Source organism: Elephas maximus, chromosome X (assembly GCF_024166365.1).
Source record: "Elephas maximus indicus isolate mEleMax1 chromosome X, mEleMax1 primary haplotype, whole genome shotgun sequence".
Taxonomy (NCBI): Eukaryota; Metazoa; Chordata; class Mammalia; order Proboscidea; family Elephantidae; genus Elephas; species Elephas maximus.
Window position 1 is genome coordinate 161,154,973 of NC_064846.1, and position 22,200 is coordinate 161,177,172.

Consider the following 22,200-nt stretch of genomic DNA (forward strand, 5'->3'; position numbering starts at 1 on the left):
TCGAAATGATTTAGTTTCCTCTTTCTCGACCTTAGGTATGAAAGGGATGCTCTACTGAAAGCAAACGTTCGTTTCTATCTTTACATAACGTCAGAAGTGACATTTCCTCTCACTTTGCTGTGTTAGTCATTCTTTCGTATGTGATATGGGAGAAAACGATGATGGGCCCAAAAGCCACTTAAAAATCACTTGGAAGGATTTGGTTTCAGAAGTAAAAGAATGTTAAAAAGCAGTCAAAGAATTTGTTAATACTTGCTATTTGAAAAAAGGAAAAATATTTTATGCTCTTAAGATGTTCAAAGAGTACAGTATGTTAAGAAACAATGAATAAAAGCCAAGTTTTAGTTAAATTATGGGTCAAAAAGTTTCTCACCCTCTCTCCTGATTGTTTTTTTAAATCACTTAAATTTTATTACAACTATTCATATTGGGAATGGTAAAAATTGATTGGAGTTTTTAAAAAGACCTTTGAAGAAAATTAAAGATGTAAGGATGGGAAACATCAATTTATATGACTTCTGCATTGAAAAGAAAATTAATTCTTTAAGTGTAGTTTTGAGTAGCATGAATGCTGAAGGAGTGGGCTTGCCCAACCACAAAGGGTCACAGGCAAATGCAAGCCCTTTGGTCAGTGTGTAAAACACATATGAGAATAATTAATTTTAAAAGATGCTTACCAGTAGTCTTTATTTATTAAACACCTATTAGTCGGAATCGACTCAACGGCACAGGGTTTGGTTTGGATTAGCCATTGGATCTATTTTACTTATCAAATTGTTTATCAGTTAGTCACACGCCACATGTAACACACATTATCAAGTTTTTCATTTTTAAAATTATGAAGGTAATTGATGTTTGTTGGGGGGGAATCAAACTATACACTTTGTTAGAGTGAAAAACTAATCTCTCTTTACCCTTTCCATTGTTCCATTCTACTCGTCTCTCCAAATTTAAGTTTTATTGTTATTCTTCCAGGTCTTTTTCTGTGCATTTACAAACATATATAGACTCGTGTTTTCTTCAATATAAATGGAAATATGCACATTGTTCTGTGATTTAGTTTTTCCCCTAAAAAATATATATTTTAGAAATTTTTCCATTTCATTTCATATATATTTGAGGTCATAGGGTACTTTTCTGTAGTATGGATTATCACAATTGATTTAACCCCTCCCTATACGTGGATGGTAGTGGGTTGGTTATAGATGGATGGGAAACCCTGGTGGCGTAGTGGTTAAGTGCTACGGCTGCTAACCAAAGGGTCGGCAGTTCAAATCTGCCAGGCGCTCCTTGGAAACTCTGTGGGGCAGTTCTACTCTGTCCTGTAGGGTCGCTATGAGTCAGAACCGACTCGACGGCACTGGGTTTGGTTTGGTTTTGGTTATAGATGGATGTTTGGAAGGAGCCCTGGTGGCCCAGTGGTGAAGCGCTTGGCTGCCACCTGAAAGGTCAGCAGTTCAAACCCACTAGCCACTCCGAGGGAGAAAGTTGGAATGGACTTGATGGAAATGGGTATAGACGGATGTTTAGGTTCTTCATATTCTTGTTTACATCAATTCTACAGTGGACATTCTTGTATAGAGCTTTGTGTATAAGTGGGAATATTTCTGTTGGCTGCATTCTTATAAGTAGAGTTGCTGGTTCAAAGGAAATGTGTATTTTGTGTGTTGATAATATACTGTTAAATTGCTGCCCAAAAGAGCTGTTCTAAACTGTGTTCCATCATTAGCGTATAGAAATGTTTATATTCCCACACCTTCGTTAACATTGAATAGTACCAATCGTTTAAAATTTTGTGAATCTTTTGCGGGGTGAGAATGGGGATGGTATCCCATTGTTTTAATTTTCATTGCTCTGATTACTGGTGAAATTCAGGTGTTTTTTAAATTTGTTTTATAGCCTTTTTCTTTTTCCTGTAAATTACCTGATTACATAGCCTTTGCCTGTTTTTTTTTTTTTAATATTGGGAAATTTGCATAAGAGACAGTTAATCATTTTGAAGTGTTTAGGTCCGTGGCACTTAGTGCATTCACAGTGTTGTTTCAAAACTTTTTCATCATCCCAGAACAATACTCTGCTGTCTTTCTACTGGGTTTATTTTCTTATTCTTACTGATTTGTGGGTGCTTTTTCTAGGAAAGCTGGAAAACTGGCCAGAAGTTGTCTTAAATCCTCACTCCTCCTTGACCTCGGCCTCTGGATAGCTAACTAATTAGGAAGTCCCACTACCTTAGCTTCTTAATTATTTTTTTGTTCTATCTCTTCTTTCTAATCTTACCACCACTGCCCTTTATGCAGGCTTTCCTCTTGTCTGGACTGTTACACTAGCCCTCTAACTGCCTCTTATCTTGACCCTTCCACACAACTGCTAGAAGTGTGTATCTGACACAGAAACCTTACCACATTGTCCTCCTGCTTAAAAATGAAGTTCCCGGTCACACTTAGTATGAAATATAAGTCTCTTCGTATGGCTGAGAAGGTCCTGTATGATCAGGTTTATGGCTGCCACACCCTGCTTTGGATTTTATGTTCTAAATTGCCTGTAGATAGCCTGTTCCTTTTTAGAGCTGCGCTTTGACTCAGGCTGGTTTTGCCTGGCTAACTCCTGCTTCTCTGCGAAGATTCAAGTCATGCATTAAATCCTCCAAGATATATTCCCTAACTCCCCCTCTTCATTCTTACACTTCTGTAGCACCTTGTGCATATCTCCATCTTTTTACATATTGGGTTATATTATTATTTTTACTCTCTCTCTCTAGAGTTCCTTTTGAGCAGTTAACATGTTTTTGTATTCTCGTTGCCTACCATAGTTTGTAGCACATACTTATTAAAAGAATGAAGAAACGATAGAGAATACAGGAAGATGAATATATATAGGGGGCAAATGGATTCAGTTTTGGACATGTTGAGGTGCCTCTGGGAAATCTGAGTAGGGATGACTACCAGGCTGTTGAAAGCAAAGGGTTTAGAACTTAGGAACAAGGTTTGTCTTTGGCACGTGGGTTTGGGAGTTTTTAGCATAAGTAGTAGCTGTGGAAGCCTTGAGCACGAATGAGCTAGTCCACAGAGAAAAAAAATATAAACACAAATAGAAGGAGAGAGGAGCGCCAAGGTTAGAACCTTCAGAAATACCCACCTACCTTTATGGGGTAGGTAAAGGGTTGGGAGCAGCCCTAGCAGTAGAGGAAGGAGAAAACCAGAATAAACTGGTGTCACTGAACCCAGTGACACAAGGAGTTTCAAGGATTAGGGAGTGGTTCACGGTCTCAGGTACAGCTCAGGATTGCACAGTGTGTAGCCCATATCAGGTACTTACTAGAGGTCAGTTAAGAGGAAAGCGGATTCTTGAATATTTTATTTGATGTCATTTGAAGTCATCATTTATGTTAGCAAGACCTAAAGACGAGGTGAGAAAGTGTCCTCAGATAAAGCTAAATTTGTAATTGTGGGTGCAGGATATTGGGTAGAGTTTATTCCTGATGGTCTCAGTTTACTGTATGAAATAGGCCACCAACAAAAGGTGGAGGCGAAGATGATTCGTACATAAATTAAAGAATCCACTGAGGGTCCATTATGTTCCAACACTGAGGCAGTGAACTTATTCTCTGGTTGGGGAGAAAGTCAGTTAACAAATAAATAATCAACATATAATGAGAATAGATCGTCAGTCTTAAAGAGAATGGTAAAGGTTTGAATAGCTGTTGTATGGGATGGGAGAAACCAGCTTAGGGACACATCACAGTATTTTGGAAGCCTCAGCTAAAGTCAGAGACTAAAAATGTGTGGCACTACATGGAATAAGAATGTATAACTTGTCTCCTGCAGTGCTCAACAGCTAAGTGTAAGTAGGTAAAGTGGATGGTGATATTGAACTAAGGTTTGTAGATAACAGGGCAAGGACAAGGGAATAAGTTGGTTTGGGGTGCTGAGAAGAAAGTAGTGAAATGATGTTCTGTAACCGGGACATGAAAGGGCATGGTAGAATGTTAGAGCGTTTGGTCTTCTTTATTCTACATCAGTGGTTCTCAACGGGGGGGAGGCAGGGAACAGGGGATTTGTCCCCCAGGGGACGTTTTACTTGTCACAACTGGGGTGAGGTGCTACTGGCACCTAGTGGGTAGAAGCCAGGAATGCTGCTAAACAACCGGCAATGCACAGGGTGGCCCCCTACAACAAAGCATTATCCAGTCCAACCTGTCAGTATCACCAGGGTTGAGAAATCCTGATCTATATCAGTCCCTTGGCGATTTCATCCAATTTTCTGGCTTTAAATGCAGTTTATATGCAGATGACTTCCAAATTCGTATTTCTAATCTAGACCTCTTATTCCCAACTCAGACTTGTATAGCCAGCTATGTACTCAACATCTCCATTTAGATATCTAATAGACACTTCAAACTTAACATCTCAAACTGCTATACCTGCAGCCTCCCCCACATGAGGCAGTGGTAACTCTCCTTCCAGTTGCTCAGGCCAAAAACCTTGGTGAATATTTTTTTCACATCCCACATCCAGTCCATGAGGAAATTCCGTTGGCTGTATCTTCAGAATATATCCAAAATCTGATCACTTCTCACCATCTCCATTGGTGTCACTCTAGCATAAGCTGCCTTCATCTCTCACCTGAATTACTGCAGTAACCTCCTCACTGGTCTCTTTATTTATTAATTACCCTACAGTCTGTTGTCAACACAGCATTCAGAGTATTCCTTTTAAAACATAAGCCAGATTATATCACTCCTCTGCTCAGAACCCTCCACCAAAAAACAAAACAAAACCAAACCCAGTGCCATCAAGTCGATTCCGACTCATAGAGACCCTATAGAGAACCCTCCACAGGCCTCCCGTTTTACTCAGAGTAAAAGTCAAAGTCCTTACAATGGCCTACAAAGCTCTACATGGTATATGAGGTTGGCATTTTAGATAGGATGGCTAGGAGGGGCTCACTGAGAAGATGCCATTTCAGTGGAGATCTGAAGGAAGGGAGAGAATTACCCTTAAGGCTATAAGGGTAAGAATATTTCAGGCAGAGGGGTAATACAGATAATGCTGAGATTGGCTTTGGTGTTGGTGGGAAATGAGAAGAAATGGTCTTTAAGGACAGCCGTATGCAGGTAAACATGGAAGAAGGTTAAAAGAACATTCTTAAATAGCTACCTTCTAGAATGGAACTATTTTTGTTTTTAAGAAAAGGGAATGATCCCTTGTTTATTTTTCCTTTTGTTTAACATATTATATCTTTATGTTCAGGAAGTCATGCAAGAACTGATGATGATGAATGTTCAAAGTGGACAAACCTAATTCTTTAAAAACATTTAAAAGCAACTTTATATCATTACCTTTCATGGACAGCAGGGGGAACCATTTTGTCAGTTATCTAAATCCGGAGGTAGACGGTTTTGCAATGAAGTCCTTTCATTTATTATGTTTGGGAAAAAAGCAGTTCCTATGATTTTTTTTTTTGATAAAAATTAGTTTCCTTTTGTAGTTAATTGTATGGCTCTACTAATGTAAGTAAATTTGATAGAATATTCATAAAATTTAGGATAATTGATAAACAGTATGCTTACTGAAAGGGAAGAGGACTTGAAGCACTTACTGATGAAGATCAAAGACTACAGCCTTCAGTATGGATTACACCTCAATATAAAGAAAACAAAAATCCTCACAACCGGACCAGTAAGCAACATTATGATAAACGGAGAAAAGACTGAAGTTGTCGAGGATTTCATTTTACTTGGGCCCACGATCAACGCCCATCGAAGCCGCAGTCAGTAAATCTAACGACATACTGCACTGGCCAGATCTGCTGCAAATGACATCTTTAAAGTGTTTAAAAAGCAAAGATGTCACCTTGAAGACTAAGGTACCCCTTACCTAAGCCATGGTATTTTCAGTTGGCCTGTATGCATGTATGCATGTGAAAGCTGGACAATGAATAAGGAAGACAAGAAGAATTGATACCTTTGAATTATGATGTTGGCGAAGAATATTGACTATACCATGGGCTGCCAGAAAAATGAACGAATCTGTGTTGTAAGACGTACAGCCAGAATGCTCCTTGGAAGCGAGGATGCCAATAGTTCGTCTCACATATTTTGGATGTGTTATCAGGATGGACCAGTCCCTGGAGAAGGACATCATGCTTGGTAAAGTAGAGGGTCACTGCAAAAGTGGAAGACACTCAGCAAGATGGATTGATACAATGACTGCAACAACAGGCTCAAACATAGCAATGATTGTGAGATGGTACAGGACCAGGCAGTGTTTCATTCTGTTGTACATAGGGTCGCTATGAGTTGGAACTGACTCAACGGCACCTAACAACAACAACAACATGAAAATCTTCAGAGCATAAATCACATTTTATCCGCAGTCATTTTCTGGCTTTTCTCACTTGCCAACTAGTGGTGTTGATAACATACTGGAGCATTGCAATAGCTTTTTAGATTATATGTTTGAATCTTGAAATTAGTTCTGTTTCTCTACTCATTCCTGTCTTTGAATTGTTTTGTTGTATGAAATCTGTTGCCATTTGAACTTAGTTTGCTTTGCTACAGAAAGTCGTACTCTTTCTCCATTATATGACAGTGTAAGGCCCTGGGATCCTTACGTGTGCCTTGAGTGTTTTCTGCATTCTGTGAGTGTCCTGCACACATTTGTAAATTGCCATGGTTATCCTTTGTTTAATCCCTTTTTAATTCCCATATGCAGTGACAGACGGTTGATCTTTAGTCCCTTTATGAAACGGCAGTATGTAACTCTGCTTCTTACTTACCAGCAATTCCAGAACACTTAATTGGGCTCATGAGGAATCTTTACATAGATCAAGAGGCGGTTGTTCAGACAGAACAATGGGGTACTGATTGGTTTAAAGCCAGGAAAGGTGTGTGTCAGGGTTGTATCCTTTCACCATACCTCTTCAATCTGTGTGCTGAGCAAATAATCTGAGAAGCTGGACTATATGAAGAAGAACGGGGCATCAGTATCGGAGGAAGACTCATTAACAACCTGTGTTATGCAGATGACACAACCTCACTTGCTGAAAGTGAAGAGGACTTGAAGCACTTACTAATGAAGATCAGAGACCACAGGCTTCAGTATGGATTGCACCTCAACATAAAGAAAACAAAACTCCTCACAACTGGACCAACGAGCAACATCATGATAAATGGAGAAAAGACTGAAGTTGTCAAGGATTTCATTTTACTTGGATCCACAATCAACAGCCATGGAAGCGGCAGTCAAGAAATCAAAAGACACATTGCATTGGGAAAATCTGCTGTGAAAGACCTCTTTAAAGTTTTGAAAAGCAAGGATGTCACCTTGAAGACTAAGGTGTGCCTGACCCAAGCCATGGTATTTTCAATAACATCATATGTATGTGAAAGCTGGACAATGAATAAGGAGGACTGAAGAAGAATTGACGCCTTTGAATTGTGTTGGTGAAGAATATTGAATATACCATGGACTGCCAGAAGAACGAACAAATCTGTCTTGGAAGGAGTGCAACCAGAATGCTCCTTAGAAGCAAGGATGGTGAGACTGTGTCTTACGTACTTTGAACATGTTGTCAGGAGGGTTCAGTTCCTGGAGCAGGACGTCATGCTTGGCAAAGTACAGGGTCAACGGAAAAGAGGAATACCCTCAACGAGGTTGATTGACATAGTGGCTGCAACAATGAGCTCAAGCATAACAACAATTGTAAGGATGGTACAGGACCAGGCAGTGTTTTGTTCTGTTGTGCATGGGGTTGCTATGAGTCGGAACCGACTTGACGGCACCTAATAACAACAACATTTATTTATCAAATACTTTGTTCTTTGATCAAGCTAACTTTTGCTCTGCTGACTTTCAGGGTGGCTTTTTTTTTAAATTGTGTTTTAGGTGAAAGTTTACAGCTCAAGTTAATTTCTCATACAAAAGTTTATACACATATTGTTACGTGACATTAGTTGCAATTCCTATAATGTGACAGCACACTCCCCCTTTCTACCCTGGGTTTCCCGTGTCCAACCAACCATCTCCTGTCCCTTTCTGCCTTTTCATCCTGCCTCAGGACAGGAGCCGCCCATTTAGTCTTGTGTATCTCCTTGAACTAAGAAAGCATACTCTTTATGAGTATTATTTTATGTTTTATAGTCCAGTCTAATCTTTGGAGAGCTGGCTTCGGGAATGGTTTTAGTTCTGGGTTAACAGAGTGTCTGGGGGCCGTGTCTTTGAGGGTACCTCCAGTCTCAGTCAGACCATTAAGTCTGGTCCTTTTACGTGAATTTGAGTTCTGCCCCTCACTTTTCTCCTGCTCTGTTAGGGACTCTCTGTTGTGTTCCCTGTCAGGGAGTCATTGGTGGTAGCCAGGCACCATCTAGTTCTGGTCTCAGGCTCATGGAGTCTCTTGCTTACATGGTCCTTTTGTCTCTTAGGCTAATATTTTCCTGTGCGTCCTTGGTGTTCTTCATTCTCCTTTGCTCCAGATGGGTTGGGACCAATTGATGCACCTTAGGTGGCCACCCGAAAGCTTTTAAGACCCCAGACGCCACTCACCAAAGGGGGATACAGAACATTTTCTTAATAAACTTTCTTATGCCAGCTGACCTAGATGTCCCCTGAAACCGTAGTCCCCAGACCCCTGCCCCTGCTACTCTGTCCCTTGAAGTGTTTGGTTGTATTCAAGAAGCTTCTTAGCTTTTGGTTTAGTCCAGTTGGGCTGATTTCCCCTGTATTGTGTGTTGCCTTTCCCTTCATCTAAGGTAATTCTTGTCAACTATCTAGTTAGTGAATTCCCCTCTCCCTCCCTCCCACCCTCATAAACATCAAAGAATGTTTTCTTCTGTGCTTAAAACTTTTTTTGAGTTCTTACAATAGTGGTCTCATATAATATTTATCCTTTGTGGCTAATTTCACTCAGCATAATGCCTTCCAGATTCATCCATGTTATGAGATGTTTCACGGATTTATCGTTGTTTATCGTTGCGTTGTATTCCATTGTATGTATATACCATAATTTGTTTATCTGTTTGTTGATGGGCACCTAGGTTGTTTCCATCTTTTTGCTATTGTAAACAGTGCTGCAGTGAACATGGGTGTGCACATATCTATTCATGTGACGGCTCTTATTTCTCTAGGATATATTCCAAAGAATGGAATTGCTCTCCACAACCTCTCCAACATTTATTATTTTACATTTTTTGGATTAGTGCCAGCCTTTTTGGGGTGAGATAGTATCTCACTGTAGTTTTGATTTGTTATTTCTCTAATGGCTAATGATAGTGAGCATTTCCTCATGTGTCTGTTAGCCACCTGAATGTTTTCTTTGGTGAAATGCCTGTTCATATCCTTTGCCCATTTTTTAGTTGGGTTATTTGTCTCTTTGTTGTTGAGGTTTTGCAGTATTTTTTTTTTTGTAGATTTTAGAGATTAGACCCTGATTGGATGTGTAGTAGCCAAAAATTTTTTCCCAGTCCGTAGGTAATCTTTTTACTCTTTTGATGAAGTCTTTGGATGAGCATAAGTGTTTGATTTTTAGGAGCTCCCAGTTACCTAGTTTCTCTTCTGGTGTTTGTGCATTGTTCGTTATGATTTGTATTCTGTTCTGTGCCATGTCCTAAGGCTCCTAGCATTGTCCGTATTTTTTCTTCCATGATCTTTTTCGTTTTAGATTTCATATTTAGGTCTTTGATCCATTTTGAATTAGTTTTTCTACGTGGTGTGAGGTACAGGTCTTGTTTCATTTTTTTTTTTTCAATTGGATATCGAGTTATGCCAGCACCATTTGTTAATGAGACTGTCTTTTCCCCATTTAACGGACTTTGGGCCTTTGTCATCTATCAGCTGCTTATGACTGGATGAATTTACGTCTGGATTCTCAATTCTGTTCCATTTGTCTATGTGTCTGTTGTTGTACCAGTACCAGGCTGTTTTGACTACTGTGACAGTATAATAAATATATAGGTTCTAAAATTAGGTAGTGTGAGGCCTCCCACTTTGTTCTTCTTCTTCAGTAATGCTTTACTTACCCGGGCCTCTTTCCTTTCTATATGAAGTTGCTGATTTGTTTCTCCAACTTGTTAAAAAAAAAGTCGTTGGAATTTGGATTGGGATTGCATTGTATCTGTAGATTGCTTTGGATAGAATTGACATTTTCACAGTGTTGAGTTTTCCTATCCATGAGTAAGATATGTTCTTCCACTTATGTAGGTCTCTTGCAGTAGTGTCTCATAGTTTTCTTTGTATAGGTCTTTTATGTGTCTTGTTAGATTTATTCCTATTTTATCTTCTTGGGGGCTATTGTAAATGGTATTGATTTGGTGATTTCCTCTTCGAAGTTCTCTTTGTTGGTGTAGAGGAATCCAACGATTTTTGTATGTTTATCTTGTATCCTGATACTTTGCTGAACTCTTCTATTATTTCCAGTAGTTTTCTTGTGGGTTCTCTAGGGTTTCAGGGTAGCTTTTAAGAATCAAATTAAGAATATGTAGTTAAAAGGACTTTGAAAGTACAGTCAAATACTTCATGGGATTTGGTTCCTTGGTTTGGAGATTTAGGGTCATAGTTTCATGGGACATCCCAGTTCATTGGCCTAATAACATGTTTCATGCTTCTGTTCTACCTCCTAGTTGGTTGTGTAGTGCCTGGGGTCTTAAAAGCTTGCAAGCAGCCATCCAAGGCACAATAGTTGATCTCTATTCACCTGGAGCAACAGAGGAAGAAGGAGAGTCAGGAATAGGAGGAGGATATGGAATGGGTGGCTAATTGCCTCCATGAACAACTGCCCCCTTTGCCATGAGACCAGAACAACTGGATGGTGCTTGGCTACCATTCTGAACATTTTGATCAAAGATTCCATAGAAGAATCCTGATAAAAAGGGGGAAAATGCAGAACAGAATATCAGATTCTCATGGACTCCAGACTTCGTAGAGCCATGGAGGATGGGTGACCCCCTGAAAGTATTGCCCTGAGATAATCTTTAAACCTTAAACAAAAAGTATCCCCTGAAGTCTTAAAACCGAGCAGTAGTTTAGCTTAATTAGTGAAAAGTCTGCCTTAATGAGCATTATGCTCTTTCAAGAACTAACTATATGGAATCAAATTAACAACAGCAACTCGAAAGATTCAATAGGATCCTTAGGGGCCAAGGGAATTTATGTTAATGAGGGAGGAGCGACTCAGAAAAGGAGGGTGAGAATGATTATACAACTGAAGAATGTAATCAGTGTCACTGAATTGTACATTTAGAAACTGTTCAAAAAAATGTTGACAGATTGTGATAAATATACCTAATGTCACTGAACAATTTGTGTGAAAATTGTCAAATGGGAACCTAACTTGATGTGTGAACTTTCACCAAAAACTCAATAAAATATATTTTTTAAAAAGGACTTGAAAACTATTAATCAACTAATTTTCCAGTACTGTAGGAAGAGATGGAAATGAGTTACAGTAAGGTGACCTTGGTACCATAAAAGAAGTGTGTACAGGCCGGACAAGAGCATAGAGGAGGAAGGTTGGTCAGGAAATCTTTCACAGAGGTGATGATTATGTTCCATCGGCTAGCCAGTAGCAGACATATATGGTACCTTCAATGTGTGGTACTGTCCTGGTGCTAGGGATGGCCAAAAGAGCCAGTAGGATGGACCACATCTCCGTCCTACTGGCACCCACAGTATACTGGGGAAGGCAGGCGTGGAATGTGTAAATCACCTCAACAATTGTAAGAGTACAAAAGGGTAACAGTGGAAAATGATGAGATGGGTTTTGAGGGGCATTTTAAAAAAGGAACCAACCTACCAGATATGTTTTTCTAATTATGTCTTGGTGAAAGAATTAGTTAAGAACTGGTTTACTGTTCTTGAGGTGATTCCTTGGTTCATTTAAAAAAAAAAAGCTTGTTGGGTACTGTGCTGGAAACAGCAATGGGAATAGGATATAGTACCTGCTTTTAAGAATCTCTCAGAATCATAGAGGAATGAACACATTTTAACAGTGGCTTCATTTTAACAGTGGTTTCACAAGTGAAGGTGAGAGCAGCCCTGTTTGAGGTGGGCCTAAGAGCGGGTAGAAGTTTGTCGGGAAAACCTTTGAAGAGGCCAGGAGAGCTGGGCTTTGAAGAGGATGAGTTGGAGATGACCAGGGCATTGGCTCTAAGACAGCCAGCCTAGGTTTAAAATCCAGCTCTGATCAGTTTTTTTATCTGTAAAATGGGGATGATAATTGTACCGACCTCACAGAGTTGTGAGAATTAAATGAATGTAAAACACTTGAAACAGTGCCTGGCACAAAATAAACAATTGAAGATTAACTGTTAATCTAGAGACCTACCGAAACCAGTTGCCATCGAGTGGATTCTGACTCTTAGTGACCCTGTAGGATAGAGTAGAACTGCCCCATAGGGTTTCCAAGGTTGTAATCTTTACAGAAGCAGACTGCCACATCTTTCTCCCACAGAGCAGCTGCTGGGTTCAAACCGCTGACTTTTGGCCTGCAGCTGAGTGCTTAACCACTGGACCACCAGGGCTCCCCTCTAGATATCTAGAGGGGGGATAGGATCAGGGCGTCAGACTGGGTTGTTGCAGTTGGAACCCATGCTGATATTTTCCATTTCTAACAAGTTCCCTACTAAGAATTTACGTTTCTACCCCAGATATACTAAATCAGAGTCTACAGTTTAACAAGATCCTCAGGTTATTCTTATGTATAAGTTCCTCGGAACTTTTTAGAAATGCAAATTCTCAGCAGGGCTTCTACTCAGGAGCAAACTGGTTAGAAGCCCCAGGTGGAAATGGCAGGTTGTGATTTTTGATTGACTGTGGGTGATAAGTGAAAATGATGAGCCTAGGGCAGTGATTATCAACCTTGGATGCACATTAGAAACACCTGGCGTATAAAACAAGCGGTCTGAACCCCACCCCAGACCAGTTTAATCAATATCTTTGGCAGAGTGGCCCCAGGTGATTATAATATACAGTAGGTCTTAGAACCACTGGTTTGGGACTACTTCCAGACTTCTGGCTTGGGTGACTTTGTTGCTGATGGTGCCATTTACTAGGTGTCATGTGATTGAATTGTGTCCCACCAAAGTATGTGTCAACTTGGCTAGGTCATGATTCCCAGCATTGTATGATTGCCTACCACTTTGTCATCTGATGTGATTTCCCTATGTGTTGTAAATCCTATCACTATGATGTAATGAGATGGATTAGTGGCAGCTATGCTGATGAGATCTACAAGATTAGATAGTGTCTTAAGCCAATTTCTTTTGAGATACAAAAGACAGAAGTGAGCAGAGAGACATGGGGACCTCATACCCCCAAGAAAGCAGCACCGAGAGCAGAGCGTGTCCTATGGACCTGAGGTTCCTGCGCGGAGAAGCTCCTCGACCAGGGGAAAATTGATGACAAGGAATCTTCCTCCAGAGCTGACAGAGAGAGAAAACCACCCTCTGGAGCTGACATCCTGAATTTGGACTTGTAGCCTACTAGACTGTGAGAGAATAAATTTCTCTTTGTTAAAGCCATCTACTTGTGGTATTTCTGTTATAGCAGCATTAGATGACCAAGACACTAAGATAAAAACCATATTGAAAGAAAAGATGGCTTTTAATGTAGTACCTGGGATTTCTAAGAATCCTGTTAGCATTTCTATGCTTTAGTGTTTTGTAACTAAAGAATATTTTTCTTATTAATTTCTGGATTGGCTATTATAAATGACCCCAGACTGTATGACTTTCATGGTCGTGCTTCTGCATTTTATACTTGAGTTTCTCTTCAGATATTATTTGCTGCTGTTCCTTTTCTTTGGACTTATCACCTTTCAATGCACCCTATAATTTATGTATTTATTAGGCTTGTCTGATCCCCTCTTCTAAAATGTATTGTTAATTGCTCCCCCACCCTACCACTGCTGCCGCCACCAATAGAATGGAAGCTTCACTAGAGCAGGAATCTTTGATATTTTTCTTCACCAGTGAATTTAAATTTCTGGCACATAGTAGATAATACATATTTCTTAAATGAACACATGAATTACTATCAGGATGGTTTTGTTTCCTCCAGATTCTTGGCTCTGCTCCAGAATAATAGTAAGGTGTTAGAGAGCAGAGTTTCAGGGAGATCTGTGGGAACTGTTCCTTTCTGTATTAATTGTTAAACATGGAACTTAGTTTCTGGTCACCAACTGTTGTAAGAGAATACAGTTGAGCAAATAGTTCTTAATACATCTTAACAATGAAAACTTTTTTTAAAAATGTTTTGGTAGGAACCACCAAAGCCAGCCCTTAATAATTTTGAAGTGGGAATGAAACTTGAAGCAATAGACAGAAAGAACCCTTATCTGATCTGCCCTGCAACTATTGGAGATGTGAGAGGAGATGAAGTTCATATCACATTTGATGGCTGGAGTGGAGCTTTTGATTATTGGTGCAAGTATGATTCTCGAGATATTTTCCCAGTTGGATGGTGTCACCTGACAGGAGATGTATTACAGCCACCAGGAGCTAATGGTAAGACAATAAGTAGCTATACGTTCTTTTATTTTATTGAAGTTACATTTAACTGCTGTTGGTGGCATGCTGGTTAGCACTGATGGTATTAAGACTTTGTGCCCAATTGGAGCAGCAGACAGAACAGCGAGAACACTGCCTAGGCTAAAGAATGGGGTAAAAGGAAGACCATGATCAGAATTCTTGAGGGCTACCCCCCCCCCCCCAGTATCATACTCTGAGTTCCCAGTCCACACTGGAGACTAATTGTTGTTAGGTGCTGTTGAGTTGGTTCCGACTCATAGTGACCCCACGCACAATAGAACGAAACACTGCTTGGTCCTGAGCCATCCTTACAATCGTTGTTATGCTTGAGCTCATTGTTGCAGCCACTGTGTCAATCCACCTCGTTGAGGGTCTTCCACTTTTCCGCTGACCCTGTACTTTGCCAAGCATGATGTCCTTCTCCAGGGACTGATCCCTTCTGACAACATGTCCAAAGTATGTAAGATGCAGTCTTGCCATCCTTGCTTCTAAGGAGCATTCTGGTTGTACTTCTTCCAAGACAGATTTGTTTGTTCTTCTGGCAGTCCATGGTATATTCAATATTCTTCACCAACACCACAATTCAAAGACATCAATTCTTCTTCAGGCTTCCCTCATCATTGTCCAGCTTTCACATGCATATGATGCGATTGAAAATACAATGGCTTGGGTCAGGTGCACCTTAGTCTTCAAGGTGACATCCTTGCTCTTCAACACTTTAAAGAGGTCCTTTGCAGCAGATTTACCCAAAGCTAAAAGTTGCATTTGGACTGTTGAAACCTTGTTGCTGTAAGCACTTCGGGGGCTCAGCTGCCTTTATAGTCGATAATTCAATTAAAAATTACACGTGGCATTTCATTACACATATCTCCAAGATAATTCTAAAAATGTTGAGCATTTGAAATGTTATATACATATATTAGGTACCTCTTGGTACCCTGCTGGCCATAGTTCTCTTTCCTTGCTGGCCTTAATTCTAGGAAGCAGATATTAGTAGTGATTTTGTATATCATAGATAGATCCGTATGCATGTGGTGCTAAGATAAATGTCATGTTCTCTGCCCTCTAGAAGTTTACATTCTAGTGGGAAAGGGATGAATGGAGGGATAGACTTGTTAAAAAAAATACAGTACAGAATTAGCAATGTAAAAATAGAGATGTTTGCTAGATATCAGGGCGGCCCACAGACATCCAGTCTGTTTGGGCTGGAGGAAGAGGTGGTTGGGTAAAGGAAAGCTTCACAAAAAGATGCAAGACATGAGTATTTAAGAGGAGATTGAGCTTTTTTTTTTTTTTGAGCTTGCCAGGCGGAATAGAGACAAAGGTAGAGTGGACACATTACAAAGGTGTAAAATTGTACAGTTTATCCTGCAAACTGATAAGTTCAGTTTGAGACATGGTGAGTTTGAAGTGTGTGGCTGAGAATGTTAATTGTCCCCCAGTGTCTGTTTTTCCTTTCTTTCTGAGAAATACTATTTGGGTGCCTCGTATAAAGACTAGGACCAGGCAGTGTTTTGTGGTGTTGTACATAGGGTCGCTATGAGTCAGGAGCGACTCGTCAGTACCTAACAAGAACAACAACCGTATAAAGACTACATTTCTGGCTTCCCTAGCAGTTAGGTATGGCTGTGTGACTAAGTCCTGGCCAATCAAAGCAGAGGTAGTGTGTTCTAGTTGTGTGTTCTAGTGTGCTTCAGGAAGTTTCTTTAAAGAGAGCTGAGCATGCCCTTCTCTCTTCCTCCTTCCATCCTGCTGCTAGGAATGTGGTTGCACTGGCCGCAGCTCTGATCCCCAGGCAGACTGGAGTGGAAGACAGGAAGGAACCTGAGTCCTTGAGAACTTTGTATAGCAGAGCTTTTGTACTGGCCTGTATTGTCTACTTTCAGACTTATTTGAGAGAAATAAACTATGTTATATAAGCCACTATTATTTTACTTTTTTCTATTAGTAGCTGAACCTTGTCCTAGCTAGACATGTCCATTAGGTAGCTGCACATGCAGGTATTGCTTGTAAAGAATAGAATAGAATAGTTTGGTGATTCCTCAAAAAAATTGAACATGAAACTACCATGTGACCCAGCAATCCCAGTCCTAGGTATATATGCAGAAGTGAAAGCAGGAACTCAAACAGAACCTGTACACCAGTGTTTATTGTAGCACTTTTCACAATAGCCAAAAGGTGGAAACAACTGAAATGTCCATCAACAGATGAATGGATAAAAAATGTGATACATACATACAACAGAATGTTATTGAGCCATAAAGAGAAATGAAGTCCTGATGCATGCCACTACATAGATGAACCTTGAAAACATTTTGCTGAGTGAAATAAGTCAGCTGCAAAAGGACAAATATTACATGATGTCACTTATGTTAAATAAGCAAATATATAGAAACCAAAGATTGTTAGTGGTTACCAGGTGTCTTAGTTATCTAGTGCTGCTATAACAGAAATACTACAAATGGATGGCTTTAATAAAGAGAAATTTATTCTCTCACAGTCTAGGAGGCTAGAAGTCCAAATTCAGGGTAACAGCTCCAGCGGAAGGTGTTCTCTCTCTGTCAGTTCTGGGGGAAGGTCCTTGTCGTCAATCTTCCCCTGGTCTAGGAGCTTCTCAACGTAGGGACCCTGGGTCCAAATGACATGCTCTGCTCCTGGCTCTTTTTTCTTGGCGGTAGGAGGTCCTTCTCCTCTCTGCTCACTTCTCTGTTTTATATCTCAAAAGAGATTGACTCAAGATACAACCTAATCTTGTAGATTGAGTCTTGCCTCTTTAACATAACTGCCTCTAATCCTGCCTCGTTAACCTTATAGAGGTAGGATTTACAACACCTAAAAAAATCACATCAGATGACAAAATGGTGTACAATCACACAATACTGGGAATCATGCCCTAGCCAAGTTGACACAAATTTCGGAGGAATACAATTCAATACATAATGCCAGGGGTAGGAGGAAAGGTGAGAGTTTTTGTTTAGAGGGCATTGGGTTTATATGAATGGTGCTGGAATATTTTGGAAAAAGGATACAAGAAAAATTGCACAACCTGAGGAATGAATCAATGTCACTGAATTGTACACATTTAAATTGTTGAATTCACGAAGGTTTTGTTGTGTACGTTTTTACTGCAAAAAAAAAAAAAAGATAGGTTTTGATTGACAAAGCAGTTCTGAGAGCCATTACATTAATTCAAACAAATATTCTTTGTGTCAGGAAGGATCATAGGTGCTGGGTGGAGGGGAGATTACCCATCTTGTTGACATCAGCAAGGGTAGAAGTTTTGGGTGTGGTTTCTTTTTGTGGTAAAAATAAAACAAAATATTTTTGCCGATTTTTACATGTTTAATGATTCAGTGACATTGATATAATCATTATCCTTTTCCAAATTATTCCACCACCATTAACAAAAACTCAGTGCCTCCTAAGCAGTGACACTCCTCTCCCCCTCCCTCCCACCGCTGGTAACCACTAATAAGTTTTAGTCTCTATAAATCAGAAAACCAAACCTGTTGCAGTGGAATTGATTCAGACTCATGGTGATCCCGTGTGTTACACAGTAGAACTGCTCCACAGGGTTTTCTTGGCTGTAATCTTTTTCTTGTGATTTTTTTTATTGTGCTTTAAGTGAAAGTTTACAGTTCAAGTCAGTTTCTCATACAAAAACTTATACACACATTGTTATGTGACCCTAGTTGCTCTCCCTATAATGTGACAGCACACTTTTCCTCTCCACCCTGTATTTCCTGTGTCCATTCAACCAGCTCCTATCCCCCTCTGCCTTCTCATCTCGCCTCCGGACAGGAGCTGCCCACACAGTCTCATGTGTCTACTTGAGCTAAGAAGCACACTCCTCACCAGTATCATTTTATGTCTTATTGTCGAGTCTATTCTTTGTCTGAAGAGTTGGCTTTGGGAATGGCTTTAGTTTTGGGCTAACAGTCTGAGGGCCATGTATTCTGGGCTCCCTCCAGTCTCAGTCCCACCATGAAGTCTGATGTTTTTAGTAGATTTTGAGTTCTGCCCCTCACTTTTCTCCTGCTCCATCAGGGACTCTGTTGTATTCCCTGTCAGGGCAGTCATTAGTGTTAGCCAGGCACCATCTAGTTCTTCTGGTCTCAGGCTGATGGAGTCTGTGGTTTATGTGGCCTTTTCTGTCTGTTGGGCTCATATTTTTCTTGTGTTTTTGGTGTTCTTCATTCTCCTTTGCTCCAGGTGGGTTGAGACCAATTGATGCATCTTAGACGGCCACTTGCTAGCTTTTGAGACCTCAGATGCCACTCACCAAAGTGGGATGCAGAACATTTTCTTAAACCATTTTGTTATGCCAGGTGACCTAGATGTCCCCTGAAACCATGGTCCCCAGACCCTCACTCCTGCTACTCTGTCCCTCAACGTGTTTGGTTTTATTTAGGAAACTTCTTCCAGCTTTTGGTTTAGTCCAGTTGTGCTGATTTCCCCTGTATTGTGTGTTGTCCTTCCCTTCACCTAAAATGATTCTTGTCTACTATATAGTTAGTGAATACCCCTTTCTCTCCCTCCCCTCCCTCGTAACCATTAAGGAATGTTTTCTGCTGTGTTTAAACATTTTCTTGAGTCCTTATAATAGTCTCATACAATACTTGTCCTTTTGTGACTGACTAATTTCATTCAGCATGATACCTTCTGGATTCATCCATGTTAATGAGATGTTTCACAGATTCACTGTTGTTCTTTGTCGTTGTGTAGTATTCCATTGTGTGTATATACCATAATTTGTTTATCCATTTGTCTGTTGATGGGGACCTAGGCTGTTTCCATCTTTTTGCTATTGTGAACAGTGCTGCAATGAACATGGGTATGCATATATTTATTTGTGTAATGGCTCTTATATCTCTAGGATATATTTCAAGGAGTGGGATTCCTGGACCATATAGTAGTTCTATTTCTAGCTTTTTAAGGAAGCACCAAATCTATTTCCAAAGTGGTTGTACAATTTTACATTCCCACCGGCTTTCCACAAACTCTCCAACAACTCTCCAACATTTATTATTTTGTGTTTTTTGGATTAATGCTAGCCTCGTTGGGGTGAGATGCTATCTCATTGTAGTTTTGATTTTCATTTCTCTAACGGCTAATGATAAAAATTTTTTTTTTTTATCATTAGCCGTTAGAGAAATAGTGAGCATTTATTTCCTCGTGTATCTGTTAGTCGCCTGAATGTCTTCTTTGGTGAAGTGTCTGTTCATATCCTTTGCTGGTTTTTTAATTGGGTTATTTGTCTTTTTGTTGTTGAGGTTTTGCAGTATCTTGCAAATTTTAGAGATTAGACCCTGATTGGATATGTCGTAGCCAAAAATTTTTTCCCAGTCCATAGGTTGTCTTTTTACTTTTTTGGTGAAGTACTTGGATGAGCATAAGTGATTTTTAAGAGCTCTCTGTTATCTAGTTTCTCTTCTGGTATTTGTGCATTGTTAATAATGTTTTGTATACTGTTTATGGAAACCCTGGTGGTGTAGTGGTTAAGTGCTACGGCTGCTGACCAATGAGTCAGCAGTTCGAATCCACCAGGTGCTCCTTGGAAACTCTATGGGGCAGTTCTACTCTGTCCTATAGGGTCGCTATGAGTCGGAATCGACTTGACGGCACTAGGCTGGGCTTATACTGTTTATGCCATATATTGGGGCTGCTAGCATTGTCCCTGTTTTTTCTTCCATGATCTTTATAGTTTTAGATTTTATATTTAGGTCTTTGATCCATTTTGAGTTAGTTTTTGTGCATGGTGTGAGGTATGGCTCTTGTTTCAGTTTTTTTTCAGATAGATATCCAGTTATGCCAGCATTGTTTGTTAAAGAGACTGTCTTTTCCCCAATTAGCAGACTTTGGTCCTTTGTCAAATACCAGCTGCTTATAAGTGGATGAATATATGTCTGGATTCTCAATTCTGTTCCATTCGTCTGTGTGTCTGTTGGTGTACAAGTACCAGGCTGTTTTGACTACGGTGGTGGTATAATAGGTTGTAAAGTCAGGTAGTATGAGACCTCCCACTTTGTTCTTCATCTTCAGTAATGCTTTACTTATCCGGGGCCATATGAAGTTGGTGATTTGTTTCTCCATCTCATTAAAAAATGTCATTAGAATTTGGATCGGAATTGCATTGTATCTATAGATCGCTTTGGGTAGAACAGAAGTTTTCACAATGCTGAGTCTTCCTATCCTTGAGCAAGGTATGTTTTTCCACTTAAGTAGGTCTCTCTTGGTTTCTTGCAGTAGTATCTTGTTTTCTTTGTATAGGTCTTTTACCTCTCTGGTTAGATTTATTCCTAAGTGTTTTATCTTCTTGGGGGCCATTGTAAATGGCATTGATATGATTTTCTCTTCGAAGTTCTCTTTGTTGGTGTAGAGGAATCCATCTGATTTTTGAATGTTTATCTTGTGTCCTGATACTTTGCTGAAATCCTCTATTAGTTCCGGTAGTTTTATTGTGAATTCTTTAGGGTTTTTGTGTATAAGATCATGTCATCTGCAAATAGAGATAATTTTACTTCTTCCTTACCAATCTGGATGCCCTTTATTTCTTTATCTAGCCTAATTGCTCTGGCTAGGACCTCCAGCACAATGTTGAATAAGAACAGTGATAAAGAGCATCCTTGTCTGGTTCCTGATCTCAAGGGGAGTGCTTTCAGACTCTCTCCATTTACAACGATGTTGGCTGTTGGCTTTGTATAAATGCCCTTTATTGTGTTGAGGAATTTCCCTTCTATTCCTATTTTGCTGAGAGTTTTTATCATGAATGGGTGTTGGACTTTGTCAGATGCCTTTTCTGCGTCAATTGATAAGATCAAGTAGTTCTTATCTTTTGTTTTATTTATGTGATGGATTACATTGATTGTTTTTCTAATGAACCATCCCTGCATACCTGGTATGAATCCCACTTAAAAAAAAAGGAAACCCTGGTGGCGGAGTGGTGCTAACCAAGAGGTCGGCAGTTTGAAACCGCCAGGCGCTCCTTGGAAACTCTATGGGGCAGTTCTGCTCTGTTCTATAGGGCCGCTATGAGCATGGTGAATTATTTTTTTGATATATTGTTGAATTCTATTGGCTAGAGTTCTGTTGAGGATTTCTGCGTCTAAGTTCATGAGGGTTATTGGTCTGTAATTTTTTTTTTTTTTTGTGGTGTCTTTACCTGGTTTTCATATCAGGGTTATGCTGGCTTCATAGAACGAGTTTGGGAGTATTCCATCCTTTTCTATGTTCTGAAATACCTTTAGTAGTGGTGGTATTAACTCTTCCCTGAAAGTTTGGTAGAATTCTCCAGTGAAGCCATCAAGGCTAGGGATTTTTTTTTTGGTAGTTTTTTAATTACCTTTTCAATCTCTTGTTTTGTTATAGGTTTATTTAGTTATTCTACCTCGGTTTGTGTTAGTTTAGGCAGGTAGCATGTTTCTAGAAATTTGTCCATTTCCTCTAGGTTTTCAAATTTGTTAGAGTACAGTTTTTCATAGTATTCTGCTATGATTCTTTTAATTTCAGCTGGGTCTATTGTGATATCACCCATCTCATTTCTTATTCAGTTTGTTTGCTTCCTCTCCTCTTTTTATTTTGTCAGTTTGGCCAGTGGTTTATTGATTTTGTTGACCTTTTCAGAGAACCATCTTTTGGTCTTGTTAACTCTTTCAATTGTTTTTCTATTCTCTATTTCA

The 22,200-nt window shown here is 39.7% G+C and overlaps 1 protein-coding gene across 9 annotated transcripts in view; it reads left to right on the forward strand.

Annotated features, from left to right (window-relative positions):
• SCML2 (Scm polycomb group protein like 2) overlaps positions 1-22,200 on the forward strand; it is a 106,247-nt gene that overhangs the window by 34,292 nt on the left and 49,755 nt on the right. For all 9 annotated transcript variants that reach the window (XM_049871932.1, XM_049871936.1, XM_049871933.1 and 6 more), the window contains one exon: positions 14,254-14,497. In XM_049871932.1, the coding sequence (XP_049727889.1) occupies positions 14,254-14,497 (244 nt within the window). The remainder of the gene's footprint in view (positions 1-14,253; positions 14,498-22,200) is intronic.